The sequence below is a fragment of the Sceloporus undulatus genome, chromosome 5 (assembly GCF_019175285.1).
Source record: "Sceloporus undulatus isolate JIND9_A2432 ecotype Alabama chromosome 5, SceUnd_v1.1, whole genome shotgun sequence".
In the NCBI taxonomy this organism is placed as follows: domain Eukaryota; kingdom Metazoa; phylum Chordata; class Lepidosauria; order Squamata; family Phrynosomatidae; genus Sceloporus; species Sceloporus undulatus.
This window is the reverse complement of record NC_056526.1, coordinates 170,981,639-170,994,500: the sequence shown is the minus strand read 5'-3', so window position 1 is coordinate 170,994,500 and position 12,862 is coordinate 170,981,639. Positions and strand designations below refer to the sequence as shown.

The window sequence follows — 12,862 nt, the reverse complement described above, 5'->3', positions numbered from 1 at the left end:
AGAAACATGGCCTGCAATTTGCCTGTGGCTATTTTCTTCTGAACCTGCATTCCAGAGAGATTTATTTTTTCACTCTCATTTTCCAGTCTTGTTCCTCCTTGCAGTGTTGGGAGGGAAGAATTGGTACACGAGGGAAGACAATTCAGATCATGAAACGTTGGTCTTGATAGATTCACTTCTACTTCAACCCTGGTATTTTATTAGATACAAATTTGAAAGGAGCTTCAATTCCAATAGCATGTGATTTCAACAGCTCTTTGGAGCTAGAAAACAGTTCGTGATTAAGAGAAAAACATTTGAAAAAAATGTCTCTTTCCTAGAGTGCCTCAAGAGCTTTTGTTTTGTTTTGGGGTGGGTTTTTTTTTTTTTTTTTGGCTGAAAGTTTACTGTTGGGATAACATTTTCATTCTGTAATGTGTTCAAAGACAGTGAATTGATGCAAAATGTGACAAGCACGTGTGTACATGGGCAGAGGTTATTTTTAACAAAACAGCCTGGGATGTCTGAATGGAGTTAAGCTATGTATGCAATGCTTTAAGGGATTAAAAGTGGATGGTTAACCTAGCCTCCTCTGTGATGCCAGTTAGTTTGTAGTAGTATGCCCTCCTTTGAAAAATCTTTCAGTGACAAAAGAATGGGACTTCAGCTTACATGAAATCTGGATAAAATTTATAAGAAGGAGAGGGAGACTTCTTTCTTTATGCTGGGATCCAGGGAGCCACTAAAAAGAATCATATGCAGAAAGGGGTTGCTGTAGCAGTGGAGCCCATTACCGTCATGGCACACCACAAACCAGTACACTGCATACACAAACAGAACTCGTATCTAGGATTGTGACACAAAAACCAAAAAGTGGCCATTAAGTTAAATTAAGAGCAGGCCAAAGGTAATCAGTTACTTTACAAGTGAGGGCTGCCTGTTAATTATCATAGCTGAAATCTTTTTCATTGTTGCTTGATATTTCTAAACTAGTGAGTCAGAAACCATTGCCATTTCTGCAGATTGCTCCCAAGGCCTCCCAGTAGACTGAATAGAGCAGTATTTAGGGTTCCTTTATACTTTATATTTTTACTCTAAAATGTCAAAAATAAGGTGAGCTTTCAGCTTCTTGAGAACCCTTCTTCAGGCTGAATGGTACAAAATTTGGAGAAAGGAGGAAAACAAGAAATGTGACCAGATGCTGTGGCCACTGTCTCTGCAAGCAGGCAGATTTCCAGTGGGAATGGAAGCAAAGTCTCAATGGAAAGTGTCAAATGTATCTGTTTACATTGCTGTTCCCTCAGGAGACAGAAAATACTACAGTGCAAGGCTTGTCTGTTGGCCCTTTTCAAACATACAGACCCCACGTATTGGCTCAGTACGTAAACACAGAAAACCATGTGTTTTTTTTATAAACAAATACAGGCTGAGATCTTGTTGGGTGCCAAATGGTAGGAGTGAAAAGTGATAGGTAAATCCTTCCCAGAGCACTTTCAGCTTCCCTTCCAAAGGCTGACATTGGAGAAATATGCTGCTCAGTGCTGACAGCGATAATCACAATAAACTGTTTCCTTTCCTTTGCAATGACTGAACAACCCAGATGATCGTGCACTATGCCCGTGTAATGGACTGTTATATTCATGTAGTGTATCAACATCCAGCCACAACTCAAGTGCTGCAGTACAGTAGAGAGCAGTTAGTGCTTTCAATCCAGGCAGTACCTAATCTCACCATTGATTTAGGCCACTCAGCTGCAAAATGGGAACAGCCTTTCCTCCTGTTCCTGTATGTCAATATTTAGACAATTTGTAGCCTGTCACATATTTTCGTGTACAACTTCTTCCTTCCTTGCAGCATACACAATGAAGGATTATGGAATGTACACTCTGCAATTTCATACCACTCCTTTATGTTTTCTATTGTATTGACTATTAGATTAGTCAAGGTATGTGAGAATCCCACACCATACCCCTGTAATGCATACAACCATGAACTGGATTCAGGGAAGGAAGGAAGGAAGAAAAACCGCAATTCTGCACCCATATAGGAAAATTAGGCTTTAATCATGATTCTTTTTGCCAAACAGTTTTTTTCGCTGCAAGGTATTTAAGAAGAAAAGGCAGCAACATTGATCTTAAATGCGTTCAGTGTACAGTTGGGTTTCTAGCACTTAGTGATACAGTAACATAGGAAACATAAGATACTATATCTATTCAAAATCAGCTCCTGGTGTCTGCTATTCCAGTGTGGAGATCAGTATTTATTTTTAATCTACATTGTTGGAACAGGTCAGTTTAATTCTAACTGAAGAACTTCTTTAGACTTGGGTTTCCTACTCATACTGCATAACTCTGATGTACTGCTACAGTAAGAAGAGTTCCTTCTTCCAGCTTCTTAAAACTTTAGAACACTTCGGATGCTAGAAACGGAAAGAAAAAGACTCTGAGTTTAATTTGTATTATAAAACTTAATTGTCTTAAGAAATACAGCCATATATTAAGAGAAAACCAGAGTTTAAGCCAAGAGCCGATGTAGTGTTATGGTTTGAGCATTAGGCTATACCTCTGGAGACAGTTTGAATCCCCACTCAGTTGTGGAAACCTGCTGAGTGACCTTAGATAAGTCATATTCTCTCAGCCTCAATCCCCTCTGAATAATCTTGCCAAGAAAGCCCCATGATAGATTTGCCTTAGGGTTGCCATAAGTTAGAAACAACCTGCTAGACTGAATTCTACTGAGAAAAGATAGGATAAAAAGGACTTTTAAAAATAGTTTTGATAACAATTCTCAATTATTTATTCCAATACACTGCATCTCTTTTGCCTCCCAAAGATGTCAAATCTTTGATTAAGATGATTAAGGCAGCATGACACTTTGGTCCATGAGAAGGCATTGCATGGGCCACAGAATGTAGCAACTGCATGGGGAATGTGTGGTTCTCCAGATATTTTGGGCGTCAACTCTATTAAAGCCACAGCCAACACAGCCCATGGTTAAGACTGGGGGAGATCTAGTCCTGAATAGCCAAAGGATTCCATTGTACTATAGCAGTGATGCTCAAACAGCAAAAAGGACATCTGGTGAGGCTTCCTTGAGCATGCCCCCACAAAAACACATCAGTGCTACAGCTGATTTCTCCTGCCTCTGAAACCAACACAAGGAGTAGGGGGAACCCGACAGAGTGGTAAGGAACAGCCAAAAAGAGACTACCTCACCATCTGTCCTACTGGCATGAAACCACCATACATTCAACACCATTACTAGCAGCCCTGCTAAAGAAGGGCTGAGCTCAGCTGCACTCTCATATTTAGCTGAATGTAAATTCCCAAGGAAAGCCAATGTGGCATAGTGGTTTGAGCGCTGGGCTATAACTGGAGAACAGGATTCAAATCCCAACTCAGCCATGTGAAGTCACAGTCTCTCAGCCTCAGAGGATGGCAATGGCAGTCCTCCTCTGAAGAAACTTGCCAAGAAAACCCCATGATAGTTTAGCCTTAGGGTTGCCATAAGTTGGAAAAATGTGAAGGCACACAACAAAAATTCCCATGGAACTCAATGGGGATTATGGATGAATAGATGCATGCATATAGGATAGCCAGTGTTGTGGTTGGGCTATGACTCTAGAGATCAGGATTCAATTCCTTATATGGCCATAGAAACCCACTGGGTGACTTTTGGTGAGATGCACAATCTCAGCCTCTGAAAGTCCCATGACAGTTGCTATAAGTTGGAAACTAACAAAATCTATGAACAAACAGCAGAGAGATGCATACCTTTTTCCAGCATGCATGAGTTCAAAGGCCTCATTAATTTTTTCAAAAGGCAGGGTATGAGTCACAAATTCATCTACTTTTATCTTTTTCGACATGTATTCAGTTACCAACTTTGGAACACTTTCTACACTCTTCCAACCTGAGAGAAAATTAAAATAGTTGTTTTCAGTTGCATAATGTTAGAGGAAGGTGAAATAACAGTGAAATCAAACAGAATAGTGAAGTAATATACATAGTTTTGTAGCAGTATCTCATAAGAATTCAGTGGGAAGGAACATGCAAGGAAGTTCTCTATCTGCAAGCCTGAAGGAAAACAAAATACAAGCTATTCTTTTGAGAGGGCAGGTCTCAATAACTGTAGCAGACATTGTGGGCTTTCTATGCTAAAATACAAACTACTCTCCCCAAATAATTGACACATTTAAGACACTTATGTGAATGAATCTATACCTCCAAAGGCAGTCCCTTTCCATGTTCGGCCAGTGACCAGCTGGAATGGACGGGTGGCAATTTCCTGGCCAGCAGCTGCAACCCCTACAATCACACTAACACCCCAGCCTTTGTGACATGCTTCCAAGGCAGCTCTCTGTAAGACATTTTGGGGGAGGGAGAGAGAAATAATGGAAAGAAGTGAAACAGAAGGATGAGGTAATAGATTAGTGGCACAGCATATGGTTTAAATAAAAGATCCCAGGTTTGATCTTTGGCATCTCCCATAAGGAGGGGCAGGTTGCAAGCAATGGAAAAGGGCTACTTATCAATCTTAAATAGTACAATATTAAAATTAGGTGAATCAGACTTGGTACAATGCAGTGCTCTGTGAAGGAGCCCAGTATACAGCCTATTTTGATCTAGGTTGAAGAGACATTTTTATACTTAATCGACAATCCATTTTTGGAACAGTTCACAGCCAGTTAAAGGCCTAGCTGGAACAGCTCTGTGCATTCTTCATGTGCCCAGTAGGGCTTTGAAAAATTTCTTTATTGGACTATAGCTCTGAGAATCCCACAGCCAGCGTCTGATTGGCCCCTGGCTGCGGGATTTATTAACATTTATTCCATAAACAGTTCTACAGTACAGATCCTTACAACAGCTATGAATGTATGCACAAAAACACACTCACCATAACACCAACATTGCCGATGCATTCAAATGAGTAATCTACTCCTCCATCAGTCATCTCAACCAGGGCCTCCTGAATAGGCTTCTTGAAGTCCTCAGGGCTGATGCATTCTGTTGCCCCAAATTCCTTTGCTTTTGCAAACTTGTCTTTGTTGAGGTCAACCCCAATGATTCGGGATGCACCTGCCACTTTACAGCCCATGATGACTGCTAGCCCAACTCCACCCAAGCCAAAGACGGCACAGGTAGAGCCTGGTTCCACCTGAAAACAAAAATGGCAATTTGATTGAAGGAACAAGGAAAGAGAGCAGAAATACAGGCTAAAAGGTAACACCACAGTATGTTCTGACAAGTAAGAGATCTTGCAGTGCGCTGCTCAGTTAACTTTCAGAATTAACACCATAAGTTCCTGCCTTTGATACCATGTTGTCATAGTCCCCTGTTTCTCTTAATGTGTCCATATTCATAAGCAAATGCAACAAGTAGAGGCAGATAAAGGATTTTAAAAAGCAGAAGAGGACCAAAGGGATCAAGACCCCTGAATGTTTCCAGCCCTGTCTTCTGTCCTGCAATTGTGCTTTAAGCACAAAATTGGTCTGTTCTCCAACAACTGCTCTGCCATTTAAAAAAAATGACTTGGGTAAAGAAATAAACAACTATGTATATATAGTTTTGCCTTTATGATGAAATTAATTAATCAGCCCATTCTCAATTACATTCCAGTAATTACATTTTGGCTTAAACAAGACAAAGGGCTCTTGGGCCCTTCAGATATTTTAGTCTTCAGCTTCCAATGCTCTAGTCAGTTGGGACAATAGTAAGGGATTATGGAAACTAGTGCAAACCTAGTTTGGAAAAAGCTGTCTTTTGGACTACAAATCCCAGAACCCCTCAGATGGAAGATTCTGGGAGTTTTAGACCATAAAGATAACTTCTTTACACTCTCAAAACACCACGGTTCTATGGGTCAAAACGTACTGGAGTGAAAGAAAACTCAACAGGAAATCCAGCCCCCTACCTTGGCAGTGTTCAGTGCTGCTCCATAGCCTGTAGAAACTCCACAGCCCAACAAGCAGACTTTGTCCAAGGGAGCTGAAGCATCAATTTTAGCCAGAGAGATGTCAGTAACAACAGTGTACTCTGAGAAAGTGCTTGTCCCCATGAAGTGTAGAACTTGCTTTCCTTTGCATGTGAAGCGACTAGTCCCATCTGGCATCACTCCCTTCCCTTGGGTGACTCTTCAAAGCAAAAGTTTTTAAAAAGTTATTTACATATTATAAAAACTTAGTTGCCCAAAATACACCTTAAGGGTGCACCAAGATGGAAGTCTCTTAAGACTTAGAATTTGGAAAAGATATTTTTGAGACTACAATTCCCAGAATCCCAGAAAAAGTTACTTTCTCTGCTCCTTGTAGGGTTACTATTCAAGAACACAGCTGTATAACTATTTTGTCTTTTCCTCCTTACTTGATTTACTGTGGTGGGAAAGAAGATTGAAACAGTTTTCAAAAAACATGGTTCCACGTTGCCAACATTTCTTGCACAGACTAAAATTGTGAGAATTGGATAGGGTGACCACTCAACAGAAACCTCTTCTGCAAGCAACCTTAGATTCACTGAACTTGCACACGTAAGCTAAATGTTATGCTGGATGATGTTTCAAGGAAAACTCCAGGATGCTTTTTTTACAAAGAAGGATAGGAGTTGCCACAAATACATTATTATATATAACACTGCAGCTCAATAAAAGATTATTTGTCCATTACAAAACATTCTGACAAAACAATGTATCAGTTATGCACTGGTGACAAAATTACAATTGCATTAGACACAGGATGAAAAAATGTTAAAATAAAAAACCCAAATGGTTACTGGATAATATACTGAACCAGCAATAATAAAGACAGCTACAACAACTGATCACCTTTGCACTGCAATTCAAAAAGGTGGTCCATGGACTGATGCTAATTTACAAACCATCAGCTGCTGGTCCCTGAAGAGTTTTCAGGAAAGAAAGAAACAGCTGTAGCCCAAAGACACAAATAGAAGTAGTCCCTGGCATACTGGGTCTGACACTTCAGGCAGCTTGAAATAAACTGGTGTACAGTTGGCCCTTCACATTTGCGGCTTTGACTTTTGCAGATTTGATTATTTGCAGTTTTGACTAATATGTTATCTCTAGGAATCTCTAGGTTTTCCAGTGCAACTCTGCCAGAAGTTGTCTATAGAGTTGTGCTGGAGAACCTACACGTCTAGTGAAAACACCTCTCTAGGCATTTGTATGTTCTCCACCATGAGTCAATGATCAACTTCTGACAGAGGTTGACTACAGAGTTGCACTGGAGGACCTGGAGATTCCTAGAGAGATGTTCTCTTAGGTAAAAAGAATAGTGTTTTTTTTATTTGCGTTTTTTCCACATTCATGGGGGTCCTTTGCCCCTAACCCCAGCAAATATGGAGGGACCACTGTATAGGACTGTTCACCATGTGTACTGTAGTGGTATAAACCACTGGTATAAGACTACTCCCCCCCAAAATCCTGTGTGTAGGCTGTGTGTGTATGTGTGTGCCTTCAAGTCACCTGTCGGTTTATGGTGTCCCCATTTGTATTTCATAGGGTTTTCTTAGGCAAGGAAAATTAAAATATGTTTTTGCCAGTTCCCTTTTCTAACTTGTAGCCTACAACACCTACTATTTGTTGGTGGTCTACCATGCAAGTACTAACCAGGGCTCGCCCTACTTAGCTTCCAAGATCAGAAGGGATCTGGGGCCTTTGGGCAGGGTGACCAGATGTCATAACTGCAAAGGAAGATAAGACACTGCAAAATGTAGGACATTCAAGAAAAATGTAGGACAATACAAAATAAAAGCTGAAAACACTGATATAAATAAATAGAAATTCATGCTTCTTTGTCATGCTCAAAATTGAGGACATTTTGGAATTCCTCCTGGACAAAATGATGAAATGCAGGACATGCCCTGGAAAAGTAGGAAGTCCCCTGGCCTTTGAAGTATTAGGCTGTATCCTTCTATAAAAACAATTTGGCATGTTTAGGCCTCCAATTGCCCTCTAGAGTGTGGGGAGCACTTCACCATGTTTTTCAACTTTAGGCCCAGGAGAGGCCCTTTTTACAACAGGACATGTGCCAGTTCTGATTTTCTGATTTAAAAAGGCCTCTCTTCGATCTAAAGTGGTGAAGGGCCAAAAATGTAGCAAAATTGTTACCATGCCCCTGGCTTAGAGAGAGCTTTCAAAATTAAACTAAGGGCCACATGTTGCCCACCCTGGCTCTGCACTCTGTCCATCAGTGGAAGGGCACATGTGTGTTGTGTAACTCTAGAATATAGTCTTTAGTTCAGAATTTGGATTTACTGCAAAAGGCTGCAGGTGAGGAAAAGCAGGTTTGAATGTTCCCACATGGGAAGAGGGAAGAATTACCACACAAACAGAAAAGCTGCAGCAAGCAACCACTATGGTTTAGTGACAGTCCAGCATATTTGGAAAAGAATCAGATTGGAAAAGACTAGGCTTTCTGCAGTACCTAAAGAACTCGGGGACAAATTCTGGGCCATTAGGGTCCTTGATCAGTGCCTCCTGCTAGCTGTGTCCAACACTGAGCTGTTGTATTCATAAACAATCCTTGCTTTGTACAACAAAAGGGGGGAAAGGAGAGGGAGGAACACAAGAGAAGAGCACAAACCTTATTTTCTGGCAGAGATTTGTTTTAGGATTTAAACAAAACTTGCATTCTCCACACTGAGGGATATACAGAGGAATAACTGTGTCTCCTGGAAAACACAAACAGTTGGTTTGGTTTGCTTGGTTTTGCAACTAACTAACCAAATGGTTATTAAGTGAGACATTGCATAACAATGTGGAATGCTAACAAAGTACATGATGAAATAGCATTCCTGTGCCCCCTCATAATTATCTGTCAAGCCACTTACAAATTCACGGCACATTTGATGCCACAAATTCAAAATTACCAAACCACGAACAGTGAGTATTCCTGTACCTTCAGCAGCTGTGCATAAATGGAAGGGTCCTTTCATACTACAGAATTACAGCTCTGTGATTCCACTTTAAGTATCATGGCAACATCCTAGAGAAGTCTGGGATTTGCAGTTTAGGGAGGGGTATTTAGAATTCTCAGTCACAGGGTTCTGGTGCCTCAACAAACTATAAACTCTGGGATTCCACAGGATGTTGCCACGACAACTGAAGTGGAATGACGCTATAATTGTTTAGTGTAAAAAGGCTTAGACAGGTGCAGCCTATTACATTACTAGATTGCAGTAGTGTCGAAAGCAGACAATACCCAAGATTCTGGGACCTGCAGTTTAAAAAAGGTAACGTTTTCCAGCTTTGCTTGATCTCTGTTGCTCCACAGGGCAGGAACCAATCTAAATGGGATTAAGTTACAGGAAAGTAAGGGTTCTGGGTTACACACACTGAACAAACCATTTTAATGGCAAGAACAGTTCAATAAGAGAAACAATTACCCAGGGCCTGTGAACAATTCAGCATGGAAGTCTTCAAATAAAAGGTGGACCCAAGTTTTGATAAGTCAACTTTTTTCACTGTAACTCCCAGAATCTACTTGCCAGGCCATTTGGGAGATATTGGGAGTTGTAATCCAAAAAGGTTAGTTTTCCAAGCTTTGGAATGGACAACTAGATCTCCTAATCGAGCAGCAGGCTGATTGCATCTTTCAACTCCTCAGAGTGAATACAATCACTGAATTAATACCTAAGCAATTGTCACAGAAGTATATGTGGTCCAGATACTCAAGGATACACTCTTGGCGTTTCATATTGGAAAAAGCACCCTACAACATCACATTTTGTACTGGAAGCATGTTGGATTAATATTGTAGCAGTTTGCTGGCATTCCTCTTTTCTCAGTAAAACAATGCAATAATTATTCACCAGCCCCCTTCTCAAGCTTTACATGAAAGTTATTCGGTACTGCAGCTCCATGTCACATTTTCAAAAGATGTCCATACCATACACAGGTGACCTCTGCCTACTCAATGCTCCTTGATAACACATCAGTGAGCATGTTAAGTATTCAGCTTACCATTTTGAAACAGGGTTTATCGATGAATCAATATTGGCTGAGAAAAGAGTCAAACAACCAACAAATAAATTTTATGACAAATGACAACCCTTTGTAATATGAGGAACATCTGCAGAAGGGCCCTTTCAGTACTCATTTCATCAGATTTGCAGTAAGCAAGAAAAAAAGTTTGATAAAATGTCTAAAGAGCTATTATATGGAAAATGGACTGAGAGGCGATTTTCACTAATCACTGGGAAGAACTCCCCAATGGTAAGAGTCATTTTAAAATGGAATGGGTTACCTCAAAAGATAATGAACTATCTTCCATATGAGATTTTTAATCAGAGGTTGGAAAGACACCTGTCAGGGTGCTTTAGTTATAGATTCCTGCATTAACAAGAGGTTAGAGTAGATTTCTCTTGAGATTCCAACACTAATTTTTCAGAGACAACAAAGAATCCTATAGCAGTCTCAAGCTTAAGATTAGGGCATGCTGCAACAGGTAAATATGGCAATCACGCTATAAATTTTGACTCTGCAGAATTTCCTCACCTGGTTTAAATTTAGTCACTCCTTCCCCGACACTTTCTACAATGCCTGCTCCCTCATGACCCAGGATGACAGGGAAAGTCCCTTCTGGATCAGCACCACTCAGAGTGTAAGCATCAGTATGGCATACAGCAGTAGCAATGATCTATGAAATCATGAAAAACAAGCTGAATTAACCTATAAACCATTCAACTGACTCTATATTTTAAAGACTACAGAGCTGATAGAATCTTAGTTCATGATCTTCATCACCACAAACAAGCTTCATTTATATACCGCTTCATATCGCCTAAGCAGTGTCTATGCGGTTTACAACTGTAAGCTAATTTGCCCCCAACAATCTGGGTACTCATTTTAGCCACCTGGGAAGGATGCAAGCCTGAGTCAAGCTTGAGCCCTTTTGCGGGTCTTGAACTCGCAACCTTATGGTTTTGAGTGAGTGGCTGCAGTACAGGCATTTAACCACTGCACCACCTAGAGCACCACGAAATCTGCATCACACAGACATAGAACATTACAATGATAATGCATGCATGAATATAATTATATTTACTACTGAATTTTTACAGTTCATCAGCTAAAAAGAAGAACTATAAAGTATGAACTAGTCAAGAAAACATTTCCAGTGGTCTGTCTAGTTCTGGCAGCCAGCAATAATGATGACAGTGGATTCCACCTCCCAGTTCCATACACTTGTTTCAATTACAAACGAAACAAAACAACACTTTGTTTAATTACCTTGACACGAACTTCATGGGCTTTTGGTGGTGCAACCTCTACCTCCTCAATGGACAGAGGCTTGCCAGCCTCCCAGGCAACAGCTGCCTTACATTTGATAACCTAAGGAAGACATTTTACAAGAGAGAGGCATGTTAATCTGTTTGGTGATTGGAAAGAGAAATTGCTGAATTGGCTTTCATTTACAAATTCCAGTCCATTAGCAGAGGTATAAACAGAGATATACAGGCCTTCACAACTGTATCTGTAATAAAATAATTTTCCTCAGAAAAGTGTCTTATTCCAAGGGAACTTTTTGGAAAGGAGAATGCATTGCACTGACACCTCAAGACTAACAGTTGCAGCTTGACAGACCTGTAGCATTTTACACAACTCTTTGAATGTTTATGGCCAGTTATATTGTGTGTCTTTCTGTGCCCTATTACACTGTGATCCCACTGCCACTATGGTCCAAAACACATTGCAGAAATATTAGCATGCCAATCTCCCTTGGGCAAAGTATTTGGAAAAAACAAAAAACAAATTTCCAAGTTAAATGGATTTGTAATTTGTTGACCAGCCGAACCCAAAGGGTGTTCAACAATGGCTCCTTTTCATCCTGGAGAGAAGTGATGAGTGGGGTCCCACAGGGTTATGTCCTGGGCCCAGTGCTATTCAATATCTTTATCAATGGCTTGGAGGACAAAGCTGGGGGCATACTTATAAAATCTGCAGATGACACCAAATTAGGAGGAATAGCTAATACCCCAGAGGACAGGATCAAAATTCAAAATGACATGAACAGACTAGAAAGCTGGGCCAAAGCTAACAAAATGAAATTCAACACAGAGAAATGCAAGGTACTGCACTTAGGGTGGAAAAATTAAATGCACAGATATAGGATGGGGGACACCTGGCTGAATGAAACTACATGTGAAAGTGATCTGGGAGTCCAAGTAGACCACAAGTTGAACATGAGTCAACAGTGCGATGCTGCAGGTAAAAAGGCCAATGCGATTTTAGGCTGCATCAATAAAAGTATAGTGTCAAGATCAAGAGAAGTAATAGTGCCACTATATTCTGCTCTGGTCAGGCCCCACCTGGATTACTGTGTCCAGTTCTGGGCACCACAATTCAAAAAGGACATTGAGAAACTGGAGCATGTCCAAAGGAGGGCGACTAAAATGGTGAAGGGTCTGGAAACCATGTCCTATGATGAACAACTTAGGGAGCTGGGGATGTCTAGACTGGAGAAAAGAAGGTTAAGAGGTGATATGATAGCCCTGTTTAAATATTTGAAGGGATGTCATAGTGAGGAGGGAGCAAGCTTGTTTTCTGCTGCTCCAGATAACAGAACCCAAACAATGGATGCAAGCTCCAGGAAAAGAGATTCCACCTCAACATTAGGAAGAACTTCCTGACAGTAAGGGCTGTTCGACAGTGGAACACACTCCCTCGGAGTGTAGTGGAGTCTCCCTCCTTGGAGGTCTTCAAACGGAGGCTGGATGGCCATCTGTCAGGGATGCTTTGATTTGGATTTCCTGCATGGCAGGGGGGTGGATGGCCCTTGTGGTCTCTTCCAAGTCTATGATTCTATGATTCCCAGAATTCCATAGTGCTGAGCCATGGATGCAGTGTGGATGCAGCCATTGTTATAATG

General features: G+C 40.8%; 1 protein-coding gene across 1 annotated transcript in view; it reads right to left on the bottom strand.

The window, feature by feature from the left end:
- Positions 1 to 2,021: 2,021 nt before the first annotated feature.
- The window catches only part of LOC121931723 (alcohol dehydrogenase class-3), a 33,216-nt gene continuing 22,375 nt past the window's right edge, over positions 2,022 to 12,862 (bottom strand). The window contains exons 2-9 of the mRNA XM_042469703.1: positions 11,224 to 11,325; positions 10,489 to 10,630; positions 8,576 to 8,663; positions 5,893 to 6,112; positions 4,876 to 5,136; positions 4,203 to 4,338; positions 3,753 to 3,891; positions 2,022 to 2,398 (exon numbers count right to left, since the gene is read on the bottom strand). Coding sequence (XP_042325637.1) covers positions 2,374 to 2,398; positions 3,753 to 3,891; positions 4,203 to 4,338; positions 4,876 to 5,136; positions 5,893 to 6,112; positions 8,576 to 8,663; positions 10,489 to 10,630; positions 11,224 to 11,325 — 1,113 coding nt within the window. The 3' untranslated portion in view covers positions 2,022 to 2,373. The remainder of the gene's footprint in view (positions 2,399 to 3,752; positions 3,892 to 4,202; positions 4,339 to 4,875; positions 5,137 to 5,892; positions 6,113 to 8,575; positions 8,664 to 10,488; positions 10,631 to 11,223; positions 11,326 to 12,862) is intronic.